The sequence below is a fragment of the Wyeomyia smithii genome, chromosome 3 (genome assembly GCF_029784165.1).
Source record: "Wyeomyia smithii strain HCP4-BCI-WySm-NY-G18 chromosome 3, ASM2978416v1, whole genome shotgun sequence".
Classification (NCBI taxonomy): Eukaryota; Metazoa; Arthropoda; class Insecta; order Diptera; family Culicidae; genus Wyeomyia; species Wyeomyia smithii.
In genome coordinates, this window is record NC_073696.1 from 13,484,161 (window position 1) to 13,506,084 (window position 21,924).

Consider the following 21,924-nt stretch of genomic DNA (forward strand, 5'->3'; position numbering starts at 1 on the left):
AAAAATCGATCAAAGCAGATAGATCCTTTTGACATATTGCTCTACAGTTAAATTGATCTGCTTGGGAACGTAACGTCAAACGTCGTTACACTGAACAGAATCGTCGAGTCCTTATTAGAGAATTTATTATTCAGAAGTATCAGACGGGTGAAATAAAAAAGTCATGAAATACTCTAAAAAAATGCACTAATTCACATTAAATAACATGATTCGCTATGCACACTTGTAAAAAAATATCATCAATGAAAAATTTTGCATTTATATTTTCAGTGATAGTTGTCGATAATTTACAACATGAATTCAAGCGCATATGTGAAAGAAAATCATCCATGTCAGCCCCATCAGCCCATTCCCGGTGGGTGATGCCGTATGGCATCACCTGACATCTGAACTTGGATTACAACTTAACAATTAAGCCTGATATTTTGAACGGTTAAACTATTAAATACGGTTTGAGAACAGATCAATCTACAATACGCAACCAGTTTGTATTAATTGTACGCGCAGTTGCTGAGTAATAAGAGTTTGAAGGTAATTTTTCGAGGTGAAATCTGCGACCGCGATTGCATAAAAAGCTGGATATTTTCCAGCGAACCTATACATTAGAGAAATGACAAGACACTCACCGTTAAGGCAACTGTCAACATAAAAACGGATAACGGCAATGCAAAATTATACAGATCGCCCGTTTTGATGTTGACAGCTGCCTTAACGGTGAGTGTCTCGGCGTCTCTCTGGTGTATAGGCTGACTAATATTTTCCGAAAACACTCTCATCTATAATCAATTAGGGCATCCTTAACGGTGCACTTCTATGCCCCGTTTGGCAGCGCTTTATCATCAGTTTATACCGACCCGGTCGCTAGTTCTAGTTAGGTATTTTAATTTAGGTATTTTTTTCCTTTATTTTTTTAAAATTCTAAAAAATATTCAAAATTTTAGTGTTTTTATTTATTACTATTTTTTTTCCCTTATCAAGCGTTAAGCGTTACATATTTCATGAATGTTCTCTTTCGACATATTAGCCCTTAATGTCGCTTTCGAGACCTGGTTTGCTTTTATTTGTAGACCTCACAGCCGGTTAGTGTACAAGGCAATTGTGTAACCAACATGTTTCGTCGTAATTTAAAAAAAAAACTGATAAAACGCACTAATAATAATATACTACTTTTTGTGGTCCGGGCTTGATCTCATCTAGTTGTTTAGATACAAGAAATTTCTGCAGGCTGGGTAAATTTATATGTACTGGGCACATTGTAACAAGTACTTCCAGATAATCATCGTCCATGTGGGTGAATCCAAATTCTTCCAACTGATTCCATCGGATCTGCATGTTGAAATATGCAACAGTGGTGAAACTGAAACTGTGCTGGAATGACAGCACTTTGGCACATTCATCTTCGTCGTGTGTCAACTTAAGTTCTACTTCGTAGCTGAAATTTATCAAAACAAAAAAAGGTGGAAATTTCAAAATGAATCTTTTTTGCATAGCTTACAAGCCAGGAAGACCTTTCAAAAGTGCAATCTTGAATTCCATATATTTTTTCGATTTAGTAGAGTCTATTCCCATCTTCCAACGGTTATGCAGATTGTCAGTGAAAATTTGATCCTCATCAGTATTATTATTCATGTAAGAAAAGTCATCTATCTGATAGCCAAAAGTTGTTGAATAACTAAAAGAATCAAAGAGCAAGTTAACAGTTTTGTGTGAAAAAAATATGTTTTGTACCTACCCTTTAAATCGATCATCTTGTGTTTTCAATTTTTTAAGCAGTTTTTGTTGCAGTAAAGCCTTTTCTTCAAAAGACACGGGCCGAACAGCGAAACGGAATCTCAAATCAATTGAGCTCTCTGCTCCGGTTATTAGCTGACTATCGACAAACTGTCGCCTTCCTAATGACCCACGCGGCGTTAAATTCTCACTTGCGAAATTAATCTTTGTCGGACTTCCATTTAATAATTCAATCTCGACTTGATAATTCCCCTCTACGCCCTTCACCATAGAAACAAACGCGCTAATCCAATGATTTTGAGTTTGATATCCCCGAGGCCATACCTCTAAACGCCAAACTGTCCCTAGATCGTCAACAACTTTTTGAGAAAATATCTTAAGTGGTCCTTTTCTTGGTGTAAAATTCCTTAGCGTAAAATGGCCAATACTCCATTCTGGCATGTCTGAACTAAATAAATACTTCAATTACAATTATGTCACAATGGCTTACCCTTATTTTACGTTTCAATCAGGAGTAATTTGATCATAGTATTGATTCTGATCAAACTAGTAAATTTAATCATATCAATTTTGATCGAAGCGACGAATAGTAGTGATTAGTTATTACCTTTCTGAAGATGTTTCTTCGATAGAATTTGCATTGTTAAGACAATGTTCAAGTTTTGGTCCCAAATGCTCAATCCGTTCAAAGAAACGCAGCTTTATCAAATCGCTACTACGAAGTTCCTTTCGACAATGGGGACAGCAAGAATAATTTTCAGGGTCATCTTCACTGTCCGAGTCTTGTGGTCTAGTTATCCAGTGCCAAATACAGGCATTGCAGTACAATGCAGAGCAATGTTTACATATTCGGGCATTTTTCGGGAATTTAAAACATATAACACATTGCAGCTGCTCTCCGAACCGTTTAAGGGCTTGTTCAGCTTGATTATTGTTAGCCATTTTTTCTAATGTATGTTACCATTAAATATAATTGGTTTTTGTTGTTTGGCACACGGTTGAAAACTTAACTTTAGTCAATGAACATTACGATTTGTTAGCAACTGGTCGGTCTTTTTCATTTCTTTCCTTATCAACATGTGGAAATGGGCGATGCTATAATCGATAATCGAGTCGGTGAGGGAACATGTGTATATTACGTAACCAGAATTTGGTAATTTTTAATAACCCGGTATCCTCATGTAACGCAATTTTGCATGGTGGCCTCACTCGCGCAGTGTAACACTTCCCTGAATAGCTTATGTGAGTGAGGAACGAGACAAATGCAGGGCTGCGCAGGTACACTGCCTTCAAAAACAACTCAAACAGTGATTTTATTCAGAGTGTGGTACCATTCGAGTAGTTCATTTTGTACACACTTTAAATGTATTGCCGGGTCTCGGTAATTTTTGCCGAGAACGGCACCACTGAGTGCTCGGTTTAAAAAATAATGACAGCTGTCACATTTTTTCGTAAATCTCGGTTCAACATAACTGAAATTTCAGCACAAAATTTCCGTAATCTCGGCAGTGGTAGCTCGGTATTACTTTATGCCGAGATTTTAGTAAGGATGAACCGAGATTTACGAAAAAATATGACAGCTGTCATTATTTTTTAAACCGAGCACTCAGTGGTGCCGTTCTCGGCAAAAATTACCGAGACCCGGCAATAAATTTTAAGTGTGTACCAACTTTTTTGGAAGATTTCTGCCTGAGTGTTACGTATGTCTTATGTACGTGCCCTAGTTGTAGCCCATATTAAGTTTTAAACTCACACTTCTTGTGTAGTGCGTCGTCCCGCATAGTGAAAGGATTCGAAAGAGGATTTCATTCCCGTACATACGTATGCCCGTCAGTATATACTAACGTGCCAATGGAAATCGACTTTTTGAACTTCGCTGAATTTCGTTTAGCGGAAGGGCTCTAGAGTTCCGTGTTTTCGAAAAAAGTTCCAGTAAAAAATAAGCTCAAAAAATGTTTCACTTTTCTGGTCGACGAAAAAATGCACAGGTTCATGAAATTTTCGAAAGTGAAAATATTCTTTCGATGTTGCTTATACCCCGTTCACACTACACCGCATATCACCTGATATCAGGCGATTCGTGCTATCGAGGCCATATCACCATCCATATTTCCTGATATCACATACAATCGAGCTGTCAACGGATATCACCTCGGCTACATGCTATCGCGGATATCATGTTCGAAAACAAATAATAGCCACAAATCAAGCAGTTGGCAACACGGCCAAAAGACCTTTGACGCAACCCTACAAATTTCGAACTTCTCGTTGCATGCAAGAAAAAAGGAAGGAAATATTTTTGCTATTTTCATCCCGCACATGTTGACAATTGCATATGAGAGTTCGCGTTGGTGCGAGCCAACTCGCTGACATCTCTATCCTATAATCCCATTGCTCTTGTTGTCTTGTTTTAGCTTTGACCTGTTTTGACGTTGGACTAACGTCTATATCGAAGTTAGGCACCTGAATTTAAAAATCTAGTAATTCAACCGGGGAAAACCAGGGAAAAGTGGTCAGGTTTTGAGCGCTTATATATCAGTCATTTCTTTTCAGAATTTCGAGGTTTTGGCATCAACCGATCAGAAAATCTTTTACGGTTGAATTTATGTAACAAAAATAACCTATTGTTCGAGATACACTATTGAAAAATTGATAAATCTCATCGATTGTCTAAATCATACCGAGCAACCAATCACCACCTCTATTCACAAGCACAGTCGACACTAACGGATACAACCGATCTGACTTTGTAAACAGTCTCGCAGCTTTCAACCAATAACGAGCTCGCTTTCGGTAGCTGCAACAGGTGTTTCAACACCGTTTTAAAATGCTTCTTTTATCATTACCACTGAACAGATTCTAAACACCAATGGCTTGATTGATAGGGGAAATATTGCGCAAGATTGTCATATAATAATTTAAATATGTTTTCGATACTAAACTAGTTAAAAGTTGTGTTAAAAGTCGTGCACATTCAACCAATCACAAGCTCGCTTCTTGTTTGCTCGCGGATGGATTTTTGCTTTGGGCTATATAATAGCCTGTGTCGTCTCATAGCAAGTGGAAGGCCTCATCAGTTAACAAGTGGAAGGCCACCAGGCCGGTCTTGTATAATCAGCAGCGGTGGCTGATTCCAGCGGCCAAACTGAGCTGCAGCAGAACCAGAGCGGTAGTATCAGGCAGCAGCGGCGGAGGTAGTAGGCAGCTGCATTTCTTCATTCAGTTCGGTTCTCCTTCGATCTGAGTTGGACCCCACCAGCGGTAATCCAATTCAGATATCGTTGGGTGAAAACTGCACGAAACTGCCAGAACTGCCAGAAACTGCACGAGCCAGCACCGCCACTAGGAAAGCTACCGCCATTTAGTGTGTGTGCAGTGTGCACATATAGCGTATGTGCATCTGTATTGCTATGACATTTGCGATGATAGGGATGGCGCTGTTGCGTGTGTATGGCTAGCTATAGCGTGTGTAAGACACTAGCATGTGTAGCATATTATGGCTATTGCGTGTATATCTTCAGCGTGTGTACGGATAGTTATAGCTTGTGTGTGGATAGCTGCTGCGTGTGTAATGATTAGTTATAGCGTATGTATGGATAGTAATAGCACATGGTTGGATAGCTTATGCGTGTGTATAGATAGTTGTATCGGATGTATGGAAAGGAATAGCGTGTGTATGGATAGATTCGGCATGTGTGTATAAAATACTATAGCTACAGCGTGTGTATGAATAGTTTTAACGCGTGTTTAGATAGTTATAGCATGTGTGTGAATAACTATAGCGGGTGTTTATCGAAGATTATTATTGTCATTGAAAATATTAAAATGTCTTAACGAACATAGTTGTGAATTTGATTTTACAGCAGCGTTTTAACTTCTTCAGCCAGTCTTAATTCATCGAAGAAAAATTACTACCTATGAATGATCAACACTTATTCACTAGAAATTTGATTTAGATCAAAACGGGTTCTTTTGAGTATCATAAATTATTGGTAAAAAGAGTTGCAAGTTTTCTCAATGAGCATTCATTAAATTTTCGTTTTTGTTTCTCGGTGCGCGGTTTTGATTTTGTTTCTCGCACACAGAGAAAGAAACAAACTTGTCGCTATCGTGAAAAATAACAAAACAATTAGAAATGCTCTAAATCACAACTGAAGAAGTTAAGATATTATCCTGTCACTCGCCCAAACCTTGATAACAACTACCGAAAAACGTGTGATTGAGCTCTTGCTATATTGAGTTATTGAACCAAACGTTTTTGTTTTTCAAATACATGAAGTTATATGCTGGGCTGGAACTAACCTAGCATGAGTTTTATCGATTAAATGTCAAACAATTTTCAAATTTAAAATTTTCGTTTGAATCGTTCTGGGCTCCAATTTCAGATAGTTTCGTAAAGTTTGCTTTTTGCTTAGATAGGAAAATTTTACCAATTCGCTCAATTAAATGATTCTCTTGGTAGTGCAGCAAACAAAGGGTTGATTCGAATATGTATGAAATGACAGCGATTAAATAAAAGATATCCATTCTTTTAGTATATATTATTATTTATAACGTTTTAACGTCTCAGCATTCAGAAATGCACTGTTAGATAAAATTGCAGCAAATACTAGAGTTGCAATTCTCTCTATTATTTGTTTTAATGGAATATAAGAATACCGTAGTCCAACGTCATGCGGTCGTGTCTTGAATACCACCCTCCTACTTTTTTTTGTTTTCTTCTCTTTTCAATTACCAAAGCAAATGTCAAATCATATCAGCTCACTCTAATGTGAACGCTCGAGGTGATATCGGATATCATCTGGCGATATCAGGTGATATCCGGCGTAGTCTGAACAAGGCATTAGAGAAATGCATAAAACGTTGAGAAAAAATATTTGAAAATACAACTTTCTGGGAGATTCATTGATAAAAACTGTCTTGTGGTTGAAAAACAATTCTTCATCCATCAGCAGTTTATTTGTTTTCGACCAATATATATAATACATGTGTAATAGCGAATTTCTTTATTCTGCCAGCTCACCTCGTTTTGACCTGAACCTAACTGCTGTCATAACCAAGGTTGTTAATACGATAGATTATCGTCGATAATCGTCAGCGCCGTTACCGATAACGTATGGTATCGTTATTGACGATGACGATACCGTCTTCAAACATTAACGATATTATGCCAGTTTTGTCTGCTGTGGTAGCGAATGGTGTACGACTTGATCAAAGCAGGCACGGGGTGAGGAAACGTTTTTTCACTTCGGAGGATTGGTGACGAAACATCACTAGGCAACAGGAAGAAACTTTTCCTTATTTGTTTATGTTTCGCTTCTCATCAGGAAAATAAATTTCTCAGTTTTGATTGTTTTAGCTAATGAGGCGGTTTTTAAAGCACAAATTCGAATAGTAAGGTATGTAGCATTGTCATATTTGCATTTAAATTGTATCTAAATGATATATCTAATAAAGCAAAGATGGTATTGCAGTGGATGGCAATAAACAAACGTTATTGATTCGATACCGTCCAGTAGCTATCGTCATTGACAATGACGATAATGTCTGAAGACGTAAGCGTCATCGTCGATAACGATAACAGACGGTATCGTTATCGGCGTTTACGATAAATTATCGATTAACAACCTTGGTCATAACCCTTCTTTATACGCTCGATTTTGACTCAGTATTGACCTGGCGTACTGCCCGAAGCGCACCATAAAATTTGTCAGTTCAACCAACCCACCACCGCATGCACTTAGTTCGCTAACTATTATCTGGCATCTATTTCTTACTTGCGTAGTACATCGCGATTTCGTTTCTTCATTTCCCGGTAGATTTGCGCTGGGCGCAGTGGAATAAAGAAATTCGCTATATAAGAGAAATTGACCAACAAACTGGCCCAGCTAGAAAAGTTACGTTACCTCTAGTTCGACGTACTTTGTTTGTTTTATGAATCTGTCAAAATATTTCGATTTCGATGCACTGTCATTTTATTAATCGCTAATCATCGTTGGCTGTTTTCCGTGAACGAGTTTGAAACTGTTTCCAAAAAGTTTGATATACTCCGAAAAGAAGTCATTTTTTGCGAAAAAAAATGCCATGTTTCACAGGTAAGAGATAAGTAAATTCTCACAGCGAAAACAAATTAGTTTACTTTAATTTATGCTTTAATTTTGAGGTTAGCATTTAGATTCAGGTTGATTTAAGTATCTATTATAAAAATTACGGCAATGTACGAAGATGTTCGCTTTGCTTCATTTATTTTATTTTATCCTATAGTAAAAGTAAAATGGGGCAAGGAAAACTTCCCAAACGTTGAAGTAAACACAGATGAAGAACCAATGCTTTTCAAGGCTCAGCTGTATGCTTTGACTGGAGTACAACCTGAGAGACAGAAGGTTCTCTGCAAAGGAATTAGTTTGAAGGATGACGAGTGGAATATGTCGATAAAACAAGTATAGCAATTTATTTTGTAAAGTTTTCCATAATGTTGTTTTGTCGTTTTTAAGGGCGCCACTCTTCTGCTGCTCGGCACGCGAGAAGAAGTTCCCCAGGAGCCAGTGGAAAAACCGAAATTCATAGAAGATATGAACGAGAGTGAACTAGCCACAGCTGTAAGTATTGAATACTCTCACAACTGAAGAGTTGTTAGATTAATGTATTTTTTATCACAGTTGGAGTTACCAGCTGGGTTAACTAATTTGGGTAATACGTGCTATATGAATGCAACTCTTCAATGTTTAAAATCGGTACGAGAGCTACGAGAAGCACTAAAAAATTATAAAGAAACGTCCGGCGGGGCTTCGGGATTGAGCGACATTGCATCACCCGGGGCAATTACACTTTCCATGCGAAATTTGTTTGAGGATATGGAGAGGAACGATACTGTTACGCCAGTGCTGTTCCTTCAACGGATGCATATTGCTTTTCCAAACTTTGCTCAAACCGGGGAGAATGGAACGTACCGACAGCAAGATGCCAACGAGTGTTGGTCAGAATTGTTAAAAATGCTTCAGCAGAAACTGCCCCCTTCAAAAGGAAACAATGATGAAGTCACTAAGCACAGGTGCATAACTATGAATGTTACTATTGCCCAATAACTAATCATTGTGGCTGTTACAGCTCCTTCATTGACCAGTGGTTTGGAGGTTCATTCGATGTGGAGATGAAATGCACAGAAGCAGAAGAGGAACCAATTAGTAAATCAAAAGAAAATTTTCTCCAACTAAGCTGTTTCATTTCCACCGAAGTCAAATATATGCATTCAGGAATAAGATTGGTAAGTTGTGTTACGGTCTTTTAAAGTCTAAACTTAAAAATATAATGCTTCGTTCTGCAGAGATTGAAAGAACAACTAACGAAACGTTCACCCACACTGGACAGAGATGCGGTTTACACAAAAACGGTAAGTGAACGTAGTTTTGAGTATGTTTAGTGTTTTATATGGTTCTGCCCTCAAAATAAACAATGTTTTTTTTGTGAATAAATGTTCACATATTATACACATAATCGTTTGTAGGAAGGCTGCTTTAATTGCCAATTACAGATTTCCTACTAATGGGTTGTGTATCGGTTTTTGACTCCAAACTGTTTGTTGTCAAAGTTTGTCAAACTAGCTTGAAATAGATTATTTCTGGACATAATTAAGATCCTGTTACTTATTAAAGTTAAAATAGAAATAGGTAAAACAATATAAAACACAATTTATGTCAAGACAAACACATTTTGCGCCGGCGTCGGAAGCAACAATGTTCTTATTTGGTGTATTTATCACCGAACTATTTCGTACACACGCTCAGAGTTGTTGCGTGTAGCTCTTGAATGCTGTTACAATAGTTCTTGATTATTTATACATGAACGTTCTTGGTCTGTTTTTAGTTTATGTCGTTTTTGATAGCATTTACTTGTAAATTTGTCTAATGAGTTTTTCGGAATTTATTCGGTTTCCAACGGGAAACATTTTCGAGGAATTGAGTTATAGGTCTAAATGTTGCATTAATAGTAACGTCTATCAAACATGCCGAGCAGTTTCGTTTCATATGTTTGCATAACTTTGACTGCTTTTGAAAAGCTTTTCACACACAATCCATATGTCTGACAACGCTGGTTGAAGGTACACATTTCGGATGCAAGCTTTTTTTCAACGGCTAGTCACTCTCCCTCTCTCTTATTTGATATTCTCGTTTCTCATTGCATGACATGTAAACATTTATAATTGCAATCCGGCAAACAGAAAATTGAGCAATAATATCAGTTTCTTCACGGCAACGGTTATTTTATCGTATTGGTTTTTCATGTGATCTACAGCATAAAATAGAATTATCTTGCATACACCAAATCTAAGCGATGCATAACGTCTGATGATTTTGAGACAAGTGTCAAAACTAAAAACAACATGTGGCCATGTTGGATGAATTCTGAGCCGCCATATTAGTTTCGAACATAAACACGAAAGAGCTGGCACAAAAAAATCTCTTTTCGAAAACAGTTCATATGAATCGTACAAATTTCTCAACGCTAAAGTTGTTCCAAAAGTTTCACTTGAAATATTTCATCTTTTGGGTGAGATCAGAGGTGCGTCTGAAAAAAAATTGTCGCGGATGACTTCGAAATCTGTATAAAAAAAACATGTTAATTCTGAAGCCCGTGTTCAACTTACCTTATTAATTTAATTTGTCAATGTTTTGCATGATACCTGCTGAATGTAGGGATACCATCTGGTCGAAGTTAGAAATCAGGACTGCTTTTCTCGGCACAAATTTGACTTAGCCATTCTATTCTTCTTGTATGAGCAAATATAACACGTAATATGTGATTTACCCTTTAAAATACAATTATAAAACTCTTACTGTACATTAAGTAAATTAGTTTTTTATTTAGTTTTTTCACGCGTTGATATGTACCTCGTGGAAAGACGCGGTAATTAAAAAATCCTTCGATTTGAAAATCCGCGTAAAAAACCCGTTAATTCGTAAATCCGCGTAGAAAAACACATAGTAAAAAAGCTGAGTGTATCTCTGACGAGTCACTTTCATCAAACCAATTTAAATTGTTACGCATTAGTAGATATTTTAAAAATTTAACCCACGTAAACTGTTTCAACATAAACTTAAAAAATGCTTAATGGTAACGGTCAACGCATGAAAGATTCTTCTTATTACTCTACTGAGATTCAACAAATGAAAAAAAAAATCGATCGCAGTGAGCGTTGCGAGCTAAAATCGAAAACATTTATTGAGCAATTTTCAAAAATTCTGCTCATTACCACACAGCAAAATTAAATATCTTAAGAAAATCAGGACAAATGCTAAAATATAAAAATAAATCAGGACGCCCAAACAGAATTTCAAAATCAGGACATGTCCTGCTAAATCAGGACGGATGGTATCCCTAGCTGAATGACACCTCTGAGGTTTTAGTGCAAATTAGTTCAACATAACATGAAATGTTTTTAAAAAAATCGAGTTTTTTGATTGAATCAAACTTCAGTAACAAATATCATTTTATTGGTTTCTGGAAACTTATTCTTAGAATTTTCCATTACAATATGAAAAATCAAAAAAATGTTTTTTTCACACATAAAATCACAGTATGAGAAAAATCGTGAAAATTGTGGTTAATTTTATTTTAAAGTTTATTTCAAAACGGCACAATGCAGTCGAGTGTTTTCACTGACTATGTAGGAGAAGGAAACAAACATCAATTACAAACGAAATATCGATATTCGTACGAAATGAACATTGTTCAAGAAATTAATTTTGAATATTCTCTTGATATTTCTCACGTTAGTAGTACTAGTCTTAACTATGGAATTTTGTTTTACATTCCAAAGGGTTCGATGGTGCATAGACAAAGCCTTTCAGGTCCACTGTCGACTCTACACATTTTGACTGATTTTCATACCTTTAGTATTATGCTATAAGAGTACACTTAAGTCGCTTTTTACGCGGGGGATACGTGCCGCGAAAAAAAAACCGCGTGAATTCCGGAATCCGCGTAAAAAAACCGCGTAACTTCCGGAATCCGCGTAAAAAAACCGCATTAGTTCCGGAATCCGCGTAAAAAACCGCGTTAATTACGGAATCCGCATAAAAACCGCGTAAATTCCGGAATCCGCGTAAAAAAAACCATCGTTCATTTTGCATTCCGAGTGAAGGGAAACCGAAATCCGGGCAAAAAAAAATACCGCGTAAATTCCGGAATCCGCGTAAAAAAATCGCGTAAATTCCGAAATCCGCGTAAAAAAAAACGCGTAAATTCCGGAATCCGCGTAAAAAGCGACCTCAGTGTATAACGACTAATTTCGGTATACGACAAAAAACTTCTTACGTCCTTTTCAAAAAAATGCAGCGTTCTGTTGAAATATTTCATACTCTGCTAGCCGAAACGATGTGTACGAAAGAGAGAACATACACTGCGGCATTATTAGAGCTTTTTCGAACATTGCTCAAGCATCGGATAACTTCATGGCCTGTGCGACCGAACTCGATCCCAAAAGAGAAGAGACAACGACGACGACGGCAGACATCTTTGTTTCTTGCGGACGAGTTTTGTATCAAATTTTCGCGTTTTTATACCGCCCAGACACTGTTTTTCAGCACTAAAGTAGGTTCGACAGATGTCTTTCAACAACGGGAAGCGTTAGTAGAGTACTTTACCAGCGTAAGAAAGTACCAAAAGTGAAAATATTTGCACAGAAAAGTCGAAATTTCCTGCGAGTGCGTTAGAGCAGAAAGTGTAGAGCTGGGTTTATTGCGCCGGGGGTGTAGGAAGAAGCGGAAAAGGAGAGGCGGAAATTTTTCGCAGTTTTCTGCTTTGAAGCAAGCTTGTACGTATGCGTCAGTGTACGTGAGCCATCCAAAGGAGAATAGCAGGAGCAAACATCAACAAAAGTTGCCAAAGTATAGAGTGTGTGAGAGAGAAAGAGAATCAACAAAGGAAAGCGCAGGGAGCGCAGCAGCTGCCGTTTCAGATTCGGGTGAGGAACCTTCGTATAGAAAGAGTTTATTTCGCGTATATAGCGACATGTTCTTAATTTATTTTATATCTAGACGGAGCTGAAAGCAATCTGGGCTGAAATGTCCTCTCACCAGGATATAATGTGCGAAGTGGAAATATCTGATTCCAACATTGTAGAAGTAGTAGATGACGGACACTTTGGAACGGAAATAGACTACGAGCAATATGAGGTAGGCGTCGGAGATGACCAGTACGAAGAGGTTACCTGTGAAACAGAAGATTCGCAGGGTTTAATGATGCATCAAATGGATGATGATGAAGAAATTCTTCACCAAGAAGCAGATATCCAAGCACATGAGGAGGTATTAGATTCATCCGGAGATCCATTGTGTGTTTACGGTGATATAAATCTGGAAAATGAAATATATATCGAGTCCACTCCAGGACCAAGTTCCAGGAAACGGAAATCAGGAATGAAGCAGCCACGTATTGTGAACCGTATCCGTACGAATGACATCCACAATCTGACGGCTGTTGAAACATTGGACGTTAACCAAAAGCCCAGGCGCTGGGAACAGAAACAAGTACAAATAAAAACGATGGAAGGAGAATTCAGCGTCACAATGTGGGCTTCAGGGACAGACGATGATGATGGCTCGAACCCTGAACCTGATCCTGACTACACTGAATATATGACCGGTAAAAAGATCACTCAAGATTGTGTCCCTGGCATTGATCTATCCGATCCCAAGCAGTTAGCAGAGTTTGCCAGACCTGGTCATAAAACGAAACTTAATAAATTATCCAATACATCAACAATAGCAGGAATGTCCTCTAAAATCGGTGCCACCGGAGGTGAATCTTCGGATAGGAATATCGCATGCCCACACAAAGGATGCAACAAAATGTTCCGTGACAACTCCGCAATGCGAAAACATCTGCATACTCATGGGCCTCGGGTTCACGTTTGTGCGGAGTGTGGAAAATCTTTTGTCGAAAGCTCGAAACTAAAACGTCACCAGCTTGTCCACACTGGTGAAAAACCATTCCAGTGTACATTCGAAGGCTGCGGTAAACGCTTTTCCCTGGATTTCAATCTGCGAACCCATGTAAGGATACACACCGGAGATCGACCTTATGTTTGTCCATTTGATGGTTGCAATAAAAAGTTCGCTCAATCCACTAATCTCAAGTCGCACATCCTGACGCACGCCAAGGCCAAACGGAACAACAGCGGCGGTGGTGGTGGTGGAAGTCGAAACAATAACCTCATGGCATCTCACTCAATTCTTCCATCGCAGTCCTTTGTGAAGATGGAAACCGTTGAGATCGATAACGACTCGCAGTATATTGTTTATACCGATTAGGCTTAGTTCGAGTTCAACGGACTGCCGAACTTCACAGAATACATCTCAGGAGGAGAACGCTAATGAGTTGCCGAACGCGGTGTGTGAGTGCGTGTGCGTAACGATCAGTGTGTACATTCAAAGATAATCCCCATCGGGGATTTAACATGTCTTTGCACTTTTTTACGTTTTACAAATGGTAAAATAGCGCAACATAAACTAAAAACTATCAGCTAGGAAAAGTTTTGCACAGTTCGAATCTGGAATTACGATGGAATGCAAAATGGCTTTCCTATAATTTTATTTCTCATTCACTGTAAATAGCCGCAAAAAGTCATCTTCAATCAAAGTTGGTTGTATTTTAAAATAGTTTTCTTTTTAGTTTTTCTTCATTTTCTATGGTCTCCCAATTTATAATATTGATTTAAAGGTAGTGATAAATTAGCAGTTAATTGTCTTCATTTACTTGCATCAACATCGATTGATAGAAGTTTTGGCTAGTTGAGAAAACCAAGAAATTAGAGAAAACAAGAAATAAATATCTGTCTATTATATTTTTAAAATAACACGAAAAAGGAAAACAAAAACAACTTAGTAATGTATAATAAACTTTGCGATTTGAAGATTGTGTTGAAATTTGAACTGTATGTGAGACTGTTCCCAGAATACGTTCACGGAAAAGGATGAAGCCTAAGAGTAACTATCCATTCTCGGTTGAAAAAGAACAATCCCGTAACACTTTATGCCTTTGCAATGCTTGTAAATTGACATGCATTTGAGTCTTAGGAATGTCTACGGTTGTATAGCAGAAAAATAATTGGCAAATGCGAGGGCTAAATGACATTTCTTCCGGAGGTTACTCGCTTAAACACTTATTCAGTGGACGTGCATTCAAACACTGTATAAGAGCTGACGATGAAGTGATAGGGAATACTATAGAACTTGGATGATTGCAGTATACGCTAACTTACTGCGAGAAGAAAACAAATGTGCGTGAGCGCGAATGTCGTGATTATTAGCTGGTAAGATAATAAATTACTCCTACAATTAAGGTGGTTTATTTTTTAACGAAATAAAGTAAGAAGCAACAATATCTGCATAATTACAATTGATTTTTGATGAATTGTAAAACCACAAAAAAAACTGATTAAAGTTATGTAAAACCGATTAATTTAAAAAATAGCGGTATGAAATAAACAATCCTTACACAAGTGTAGTTACAAAAAAGAGGATGATATGAAAAAATAAACAAAAATGCCAAAATATGTATACTTATTGTTTACTGTCAAGAAAAACGTGTGCGTATTGTGTGTTGTAAATAAAATGTCACCAAAGGATAGCCGATTGCAAACTCCGTATCTAAATTCACAACACTAAGGCCACTGCCATAATAAAAGAGTAAAGCATCGCGTCCATGCCCTTCTTGCCATAGAATATTTTACAGCTTCAAGCAGGGTTGTATGTTTAACCAGGACAAGATGAATCTGGACGCTATGATTTTGTAGACTTGAAATATGGACGCTTATGTTTTGTTTGACTAACGTTGCGTCTACTCAAAATTCGAACAGTTGATACTTTTTTTTTAAGTTAGCACCTTGAAGCTAACAGAGAAGCAGTAATATTGACCAAAATTTTATTTAACTTTACTAAGATCTTGAACTCACCAACATATTAGATGGACTGTTTCTATGCTCTGTGTTGGTGTCGAGGTACGACGCTGGTCATAGCATCCCGAGAATTTCCTTTTTTTAGAGAAAAAGCTAACTTTGTTACATATACCTATCTAAATCTAATGCTTTGTCTTGTCCAGCAGTTTTTTCTATTGATTCTTAAGTATGTAAGCTAACTCAAACCACGCACAAAATATTTCAATATCATTTCATTTCAGTCACTCATTAGTCGCTTGCCGGCATATCTGACTGTTCAGTTCGTTCGTTTTCAATACAAGGGTAAGGAAGGCATCAACGCAAAGGTTCTTAAAGATATAAAATTCCCGATGGAGTTTGATGCCTTTGAGCTATGCACACCAGAACTACAGTCGAAACTGTCCCCGATGCGTGCAAAATTTAAAGAAGTTGAAGATGCTGAGCTCGAACGTAATCTCAAAGGAAAAAATAAAACCAAGGCCGAATTAGAGAAGGAAAAACCTAAAACCATTCCACAGCCGTACTGTTTCGAGGACGGTAGGTTATCATCTCCAAACCTTGTTTAAACCGCCATATTATAATTGTCATCTTTATCACTGTTATTTATATGTTAGATCATGGAAGCAACAACAGTGGATATTACACATTACAAGCAGTGCTCACCCATCAAGGTCGGTCTAGTTCATCTGGTCATTATGTGGGATGGGTGCGTCAAAAGGGAGATCAGTGGATAAAGTTCGACGATGATTATGTATCACCTGTGGATGCTGAGGCCATCCTTAAGCTATCCGGTGGAGGGGACTGGCATTGTGCTTATGTACTGGTTTACGGACCTAAAATTCTCGAGCTACCGGTGGATGAAAAGAAAGCTGCTGTTGGCGAAGAAGAGACAACTACGACGACGGAGACGACTTCTAGCGGGAAAATGGCTGTTGATTGAACGTTCTACCCACTCTTTTAGATGAAGATTTTGCATTCTTTGTAATTCTTTACAAGCTGGATTTTGTTACTGCTAAACAATAGATAGCATTAAAAATACATTTTAATAAACAATAACATCATTATGCACATCCATATTTATATGACGTTTCATGACGTAGGTAATATGAAACAAATTTGGCAATTAGCAGAAATTTGTGGCATAAATAAGCGATATGTGCATTGTGTCTTGTGACTATCGACTGTAATTAAAACAAAGGTAGCTATAGGTGTCGTTATCGTTATCTATTGCGCAAGGAGTTACATCACAGAGAAAAGACGTTCATCTTATTTTCAAAAGATGTGTAAAAACTTGAAACCGTCATTTAACAGTAAGTGGTAATGCTTCCGCTATGTGGCGCTCGCATCACTTAAAAACCAAGCACAGATATCGATACAGCAATATTTATGCAGTGCAACTGGGGCACCACAAGACAGATGTCGTTAGTGTAATGATGTATTTGGATTCAAATTTTTACACACGATTTTCAAATTCCTTCATATGAACATGAATGTCTGTTCTCTGTGGTTACATGTCACAAGAATTTGTCGAATTTGGACTGGGTTGATACTTTCAGTTGTGACAATGATATTCATCACTAATGTATCTGGCAGCCCTTTCATATATGTATCATATGCACTACATTAACAACATACAGTCTTGATTCGAATAGATCATTGCGCGATGACGTCACGAAAGGAAATGATTTGACAGTTCAGGAAGGTTTGTTTACATGGACTTGAAAACTTTTCGAAGCATAAAGCTTTTTACTGTCCGGTGGTAAAAACTCGTGAAACAGTACAGTAAAAACTCCAACAGTAAAAACTCACTAAACTATGAATAAAAAAAAATCTAACACTTTCTAAACAAACCTCTCAGAACTGTCAAAAAAGTAAAGTTATTGTTTGTGTGCAATGATGCCAACTGATCTTTTGACAGCTCAACCGAAGTCAGATTCGAGATTTCAGCACATCACAAGTTTACAGATTTTACATAAAGAACGATCAATTGTTTGTCTAACGACTACATTTCCAGTTCTTGCAAAGTATGTAATTTTTGAAATACGAAAATGAACGACAACTGGACGATGTATAGGCTTAGAAAAAATATACTTAAGGTGGCGAAAAATTTTTAAAAATAAAATTAGCTTATTTTCCTTGAAAAATAAGTTTAATATCCCTTATAATTTCAGCATAAAAAAATGCAGCGTAAATGAACGCAACTCTGAAATCCCAGTGAAAAAAGTATTCAATCTGATATGAAAGCGAACCGTAGAGGTCCCTTAGGGACTCTGAAGAGTCGTTCAAAAAAGAATCACGTCTTGGTTAAAAATTTTTTCTCAAATATCTTTCAGTTTTTTGTGATATTTACTGATTTTTATGTTTTTTACAGGTTTCCGCCACCCTGTATTTATCAACCAGGTAACAAAACTGACGTTTACGTACAAAATAAGTGAAGCCCGCATTCGCTAGATCACTGGATCAATTTTACATTCAATTTGACAGCTGATTCATCGGAACACGAAAAAAGGAGTGTTCATACGTGCATACAGTGTCGATGTTCAACGGCAGTGTGCTTATGTGTTGTTTTCGGGTGATATATCAATTGAAAATAACGTCGACTGCTTTGTATATAGACTATCTCACCGAATCTCTGTAACCTCACTTTTCTGACAGTTAGTGGTAACTTTGTTTACGTTTTTGAATTTTTGCTTTTTTCTAATGGATCAATCGCGCGCGTAGTGGAAATGCTGCTTAATTTTTAACTGTTTTTTAGTGTACTGGCACCTCAAGCACAACATTTCACCGTCATTTTGATCACAATTGAAATGATCTGCTGTAATTAAGAACAAAACTGCATCACCCGAAGGTAAACAAAGTTACCAGTAGCTGTCAAACTCAGGTGCGTGACGTCACCGTGCGATGGTCTATTGAAACAAAAAATAAATGCGTTGCGTTATTATATAATGTATACCACGTTTATTCTTGCCGATTGCAAACGGCGGTGTTTCTTAAGCCTGTAGTACCACATACATAAGACATACGTAACACTCAGGAAGATATCTTCCAAAAAAGTTGGTACAAAATGAACTACTCGAAAGTACCAACCTCTGTAAAAAAAACCTCTGTTTGAGTTGTTTTTGAAGGCAGTGTACCAGCGCAGCCCTGCATTTGTCTCGTTTCTACTCGAAAAATGCTGCATTGATTTTGTAAATAACTTTTTGACAGTTCCTTATGGGATTTTCTTTGGGGCTCGATAAGGTCGAGAAAAAGAAAATTCATTGTGTTCATTATTTATCGAGCAGTTTGACAGGGCGAGGTACGGAGTAATATGGGGCAACGTGTACCAGGAAAAAACGCCAGTGTTACGTATGTCTTATGTATGTGGTAGTACACTCTTTGACCGAGCGTCAAATATTTGTCACTTTTTGACAGATAAAAATTTGGTCAAAGATAATTGAGCCGTTGAGAGCAAAAGTGGTACATGTGCCATTTTTACACTTTTTGGGTTTTTTTGCATAAATTGATGCAGAACGCAATAATGTACTAGAATATCCAAGAAAAACCGAGATTCGATAACCTGAACCGAAGTTATAGCCAAAACAATTTTTGGTAATTAACATAATCACCATTTCGTTGAGAGCAAAAGTGGTACATGTCCAGTCTGTGCATGTTAGATGAATTGTAAGTCGAGGATCTTAGTATGTAAAACAATCATGTCTTCAGCAAAGTTGGTCAAGTGATTGAGTACTTTCAGATGAAGATCTGTCTGCTTTGGAATTTTCTCACTAAGTGGCGCTAGTGTACCCGCGACCATTTTGTAACAGAAAGCATTTCGCCTATTTCAGTATGAACTCGTATGCTGTTATCAAATATATATATATACACTAGCGCCCGGAAGAGACAGAATCCTTTAACAAACAGATCATCATTCTATGGTAGGTACTCAATCACTCGTACAACTGTGCTGAAGATATGAATGTTCTATGTCCTAAGATTAGAGAGTTATAATACATCCTTCATGCTCACATTGGACATGTACCACTTTTGCTCTCAACGTTTTCTGGTTGTAATTATTTTTCCCATAGAACAAAAGTGGTACATGTTTTTCCATTAAAGTTTGTGTAAGTTTCTCAACCAGAACTCGTTATGCTTTCATGTACCGTCTTTTTAATCCTTTCCAGCAATGATTTAGTGCAGTTATGTTGGAAAAAATTGTTGAAAATAATTTACTATTTGATTGTTTTCGTTCATCGCGTCTCCTGAAAAATTTGCTTAATGGCACCACTTTTGCTCTCAACGGCTCAATTATTTGTCACTCTCCAATTTTAACATGGGGCAAACACGGGCAAACAACAACCATGATGTCAAATAAATATAACCATTATGTCAGAAGATCAAATATTTGACCATTAGACAAAGAGTGTACTACAGGCTTTACAGGCAGCTGACATCGTGTAATTGAGATACCATATTGCCGCCACTTTCAAATATTTACAAAGCTTAGCTATGTTTTTTTTTTTTTTTAAATAATTAGCTTGAGCGCATAACTCTGTACAACATATATTATGCTTTACTCGTCACGCTCACACTGCTGTGTGAACAAACTTTCAAAAACATAAATGAGACTAGCGCCACTGTCTTACATGGCTGCTTCAAGAAACAAGGCCGATGCCACCGGGTTGGTAACTATATCTTTTCCAGATGATGATTGAACCCGTAATCTCCCCGTCTCCGGCGTGAAATTTTATCCAATCAAACTACTGGGAAGTAGTTCTCGTTCATTTTCGCATTTCATTTTGGTATGATCTAAAACAGTCAGTGGATCAAGCCGGAGAGGGGATTTTCAATTATTCTGTTTATCAAGATCCGGGCTTGAAACAAATAAGACATGCAGGGGTTGCATCTGAAATTCTATCAAGAAACCACGAAGCTCTCGTGCTTAGCAGAAGTCAAAAATTTTGGGAACCACTAGTCTAGAGGTCGGTTCAATGTTGAAATATTCAATGAAGGAAAAAAAGTGAAAACAAAAGGTACATGCTGAAACAAACCGATCTCTACAGGACAGTTTGAACAAATTTGAAAATCGTGTGTAAAAATTTGAATCAAAATACGTTTATACCACATACATAAGACATAGGTAACACTGCGTTTTTTTTCTGGTACACGTTGCCCCATAGTACTCCGTACCTCCTCCTGTTCAACTGCTCGACAAATAATGAACAAAATGAATTTTCTTTTTCTCGGCTTTATCGAGCCCCGAAGAAAATCCCATAAGGAACTGTCAAAAAGTTATTTACAAAAACAATGCAGCATTTTTCAAGTAGGAACGAGACAAATGCAGGGCTGCGAAGTTACACTGCCTTCAAAAACAACTCAAACAGTGATTTTATTCAGAGTGTGGTACCATTCAAGTAGTTCATTTTGTACCAACTTCGGAAGATTTCTTCCTGAGTGTTACGTATGTCTTATGTATATGTTAATACACTAACGACATCTGTCTTGTGGTGCCCCAGTTGCACTATATAAATATTGTCGTATCGCACTTGGTTTATCATTGTTGCGAACGGCTCATAGCAGGAGCATTACCACTTACGTTACGGTTAAATGACGGTTTCAAGTTTTTACACATCTTTTGAAAACAAGATGAATGTCTTTCCTCTGTGACCTAAGTAAGCTCACTTTTTAGAACTCGAAGTATTTTCCGGATTTCATAACATCTGACAACTCTGCATCGGTGAACTAAAAAAACGAAACGGATTCATTCGCAGAGTAATGGAGTAAAATAAGCAATTTGCAGCATGTTGTTCGATTTTAATAATGAGAATACTTTGGAAACATTTTTGACACTCCTCTACTGAATAGATAGTTGAAAAGTATAAAAAATTGAATGCCAATAAATGACTCGAAACTATTGAAATTCCGACTCGGGCAAAGAATGATCTGCCACTCTTTTTATTATGAATAAATTAGTTTACATCAACTCAGACGCGTTTAGCCATTGAAAAAAGTCTCTTCTTGGTCTATATGTTTACATTTTTTATGGTTACTATTTATAAGCTTAGAAATTGAGAACTAGAGACTGTGTTATAAAGAGATACGCAAAGAGAAAAGCAGTAAATATGGCAACCCTTTGCTAATATTCTATTCCAAACAATTCTGGCAACAACATTTATTTTCGCATGACTTTTCATATACGCAATATTTATAGCGAATTTCTTTATTCCACCAGCTCACCTCGTTTTGACCTGGAAGCGCACTAACTGCTGTCAAAACCT

The 21,924-nt window shown here is 37.3% G+C and overlaps 3 protein-coding genes across 3 annotated transcripts; 2 read left to right on the forward strand and 1 right to left on the reverse strand.

Moving 5' to 3' along the window:
- Positions 1 to 928: 928 nt before the first annotated feature.
- LOC129727812 (uncharacterized) lies at positions 929 to 2,805 on the reverse strand. The gene is made up of 4 exons (XM_055686016.1): positions 2,339 to 2,805; positions 1,733 to 2,179; positions 1,496 to 1,672; positions 929 to 1,432 (listed from the first exon to the last, which is right to left on the reverse strand). Exons 1-4 carry the CDS (start codon positions 2,671 to 2,673, stop codon positions 1,150 to 1,152), a joined length of 1,242 nt encoding a protein of 413 aa, XP_055541991.1. The 5' UTR covers positions 2,674 to 2,805; the 3' UTR covers positions 929 to 1,149.
- Positions 2,806 to 7,668: 4,863 nt separating this feature from the next.
- LOC129728042 (ubiquitin carboxyl-terminal hydrolase 14) lies at positions 7,669 to 16,743 on the forward strand. The gene is made up of 8 exons (XM_055686408.1): positions 7,669 to 7,826; positions 7,996 to 8,171; positions 8,226 to 8,330; positions 8,391 to 8,782; positions 8,839 to 8,995; positions 9,056 to 9,121; positions 15,910 to 16,204; positions 16,282 to 16,743. The coding sequence occupies exons 1-8, from the start codon at positions 7,811 to 7,813 to the stop codon at positions 16,605 to 16,607; spliced, it is 1,533 nt and encodes a 510-aa protein (XP_055542383.1). The 5' UTR covers positions 7,669 to 7,810; the 3' UTR covers positions 16,608 to 16,743.
- LOC129728044 (transcription factor YY2-like) lies at positions 12,018 to 15,286 on the forward strand. Its single transcript, XM_055686411.1, has 2 exons — positions 12,018 to 12,694; positions 12,768 to 15,286. The coding sequence occupies exon 2, from the start codon at positions 12,795 to 12,797 to the stop codon at positions 14,040 to 14,042; it is 1,248 nt and encodes a 415-aa protein (XP_055542386.1). The 5' UTR covers positions 12,018 to 12,694; positions 12,768 to 12,794; the 3' UTR covers positions 14,043 to 15,286.
- Positions 16,744 to 21,924: the final 5,181 nt, after the last annotated feature.

What these genes read in the sequence shown, in the direction of transcription:
- LOC129728042 (XM_055686408.1), top strand. An exon ending in AGAGTGAACTAGCCACAGCT is followed by an intron (nt 8,331 to 8,390) that starts GTAAGTATTGAA and finishes TTTTTATCACAG; the next exon opens with TTGGAGTTACCAGCTGGGTT. An exon ending in TGCATTCAGGAATAAGATTG is followed by an intron (nt 8,996 to 9,055) that starts GTAAGTTGTGTT and finishes TTCGTTCTGCAG; the next exon opens with AGATTGAAAGAACAACTAAC.
- LOC129728044 (XM_055686411.1), top strand. Translation starts at nt 12,795, where the DNA reads ATGTCCTCTCACCAGGATATAATGTGCGAAGTGGAAATATCTGATTCC.
- LOC129727812 (XM_055686016.1), bottom strand. Translation starts at nt 2,673, where the DNA reads ATGGCTAACAATAATCAAGCTGAACAAGCCCTTAAACGGTTCGGAGAG. An exon ending in GAAGAAACATCTTCAGAAAG is followed by an intron (nt 2,180 to 2,338) that starts GTAATAACTAAT and finishes GTATTTATTTAG; the next exon opens with TTCAGACATGCCAGAATGGA. An exon ending in CAAGATGATCGATTTAAAGG is followed by an intron (nt 1,673 to 1,732) that starts GTAGGTACAAAA and finishes TGATTCTTTTAG; the next exon opens with TTATTCAACAACTTTTGGCT.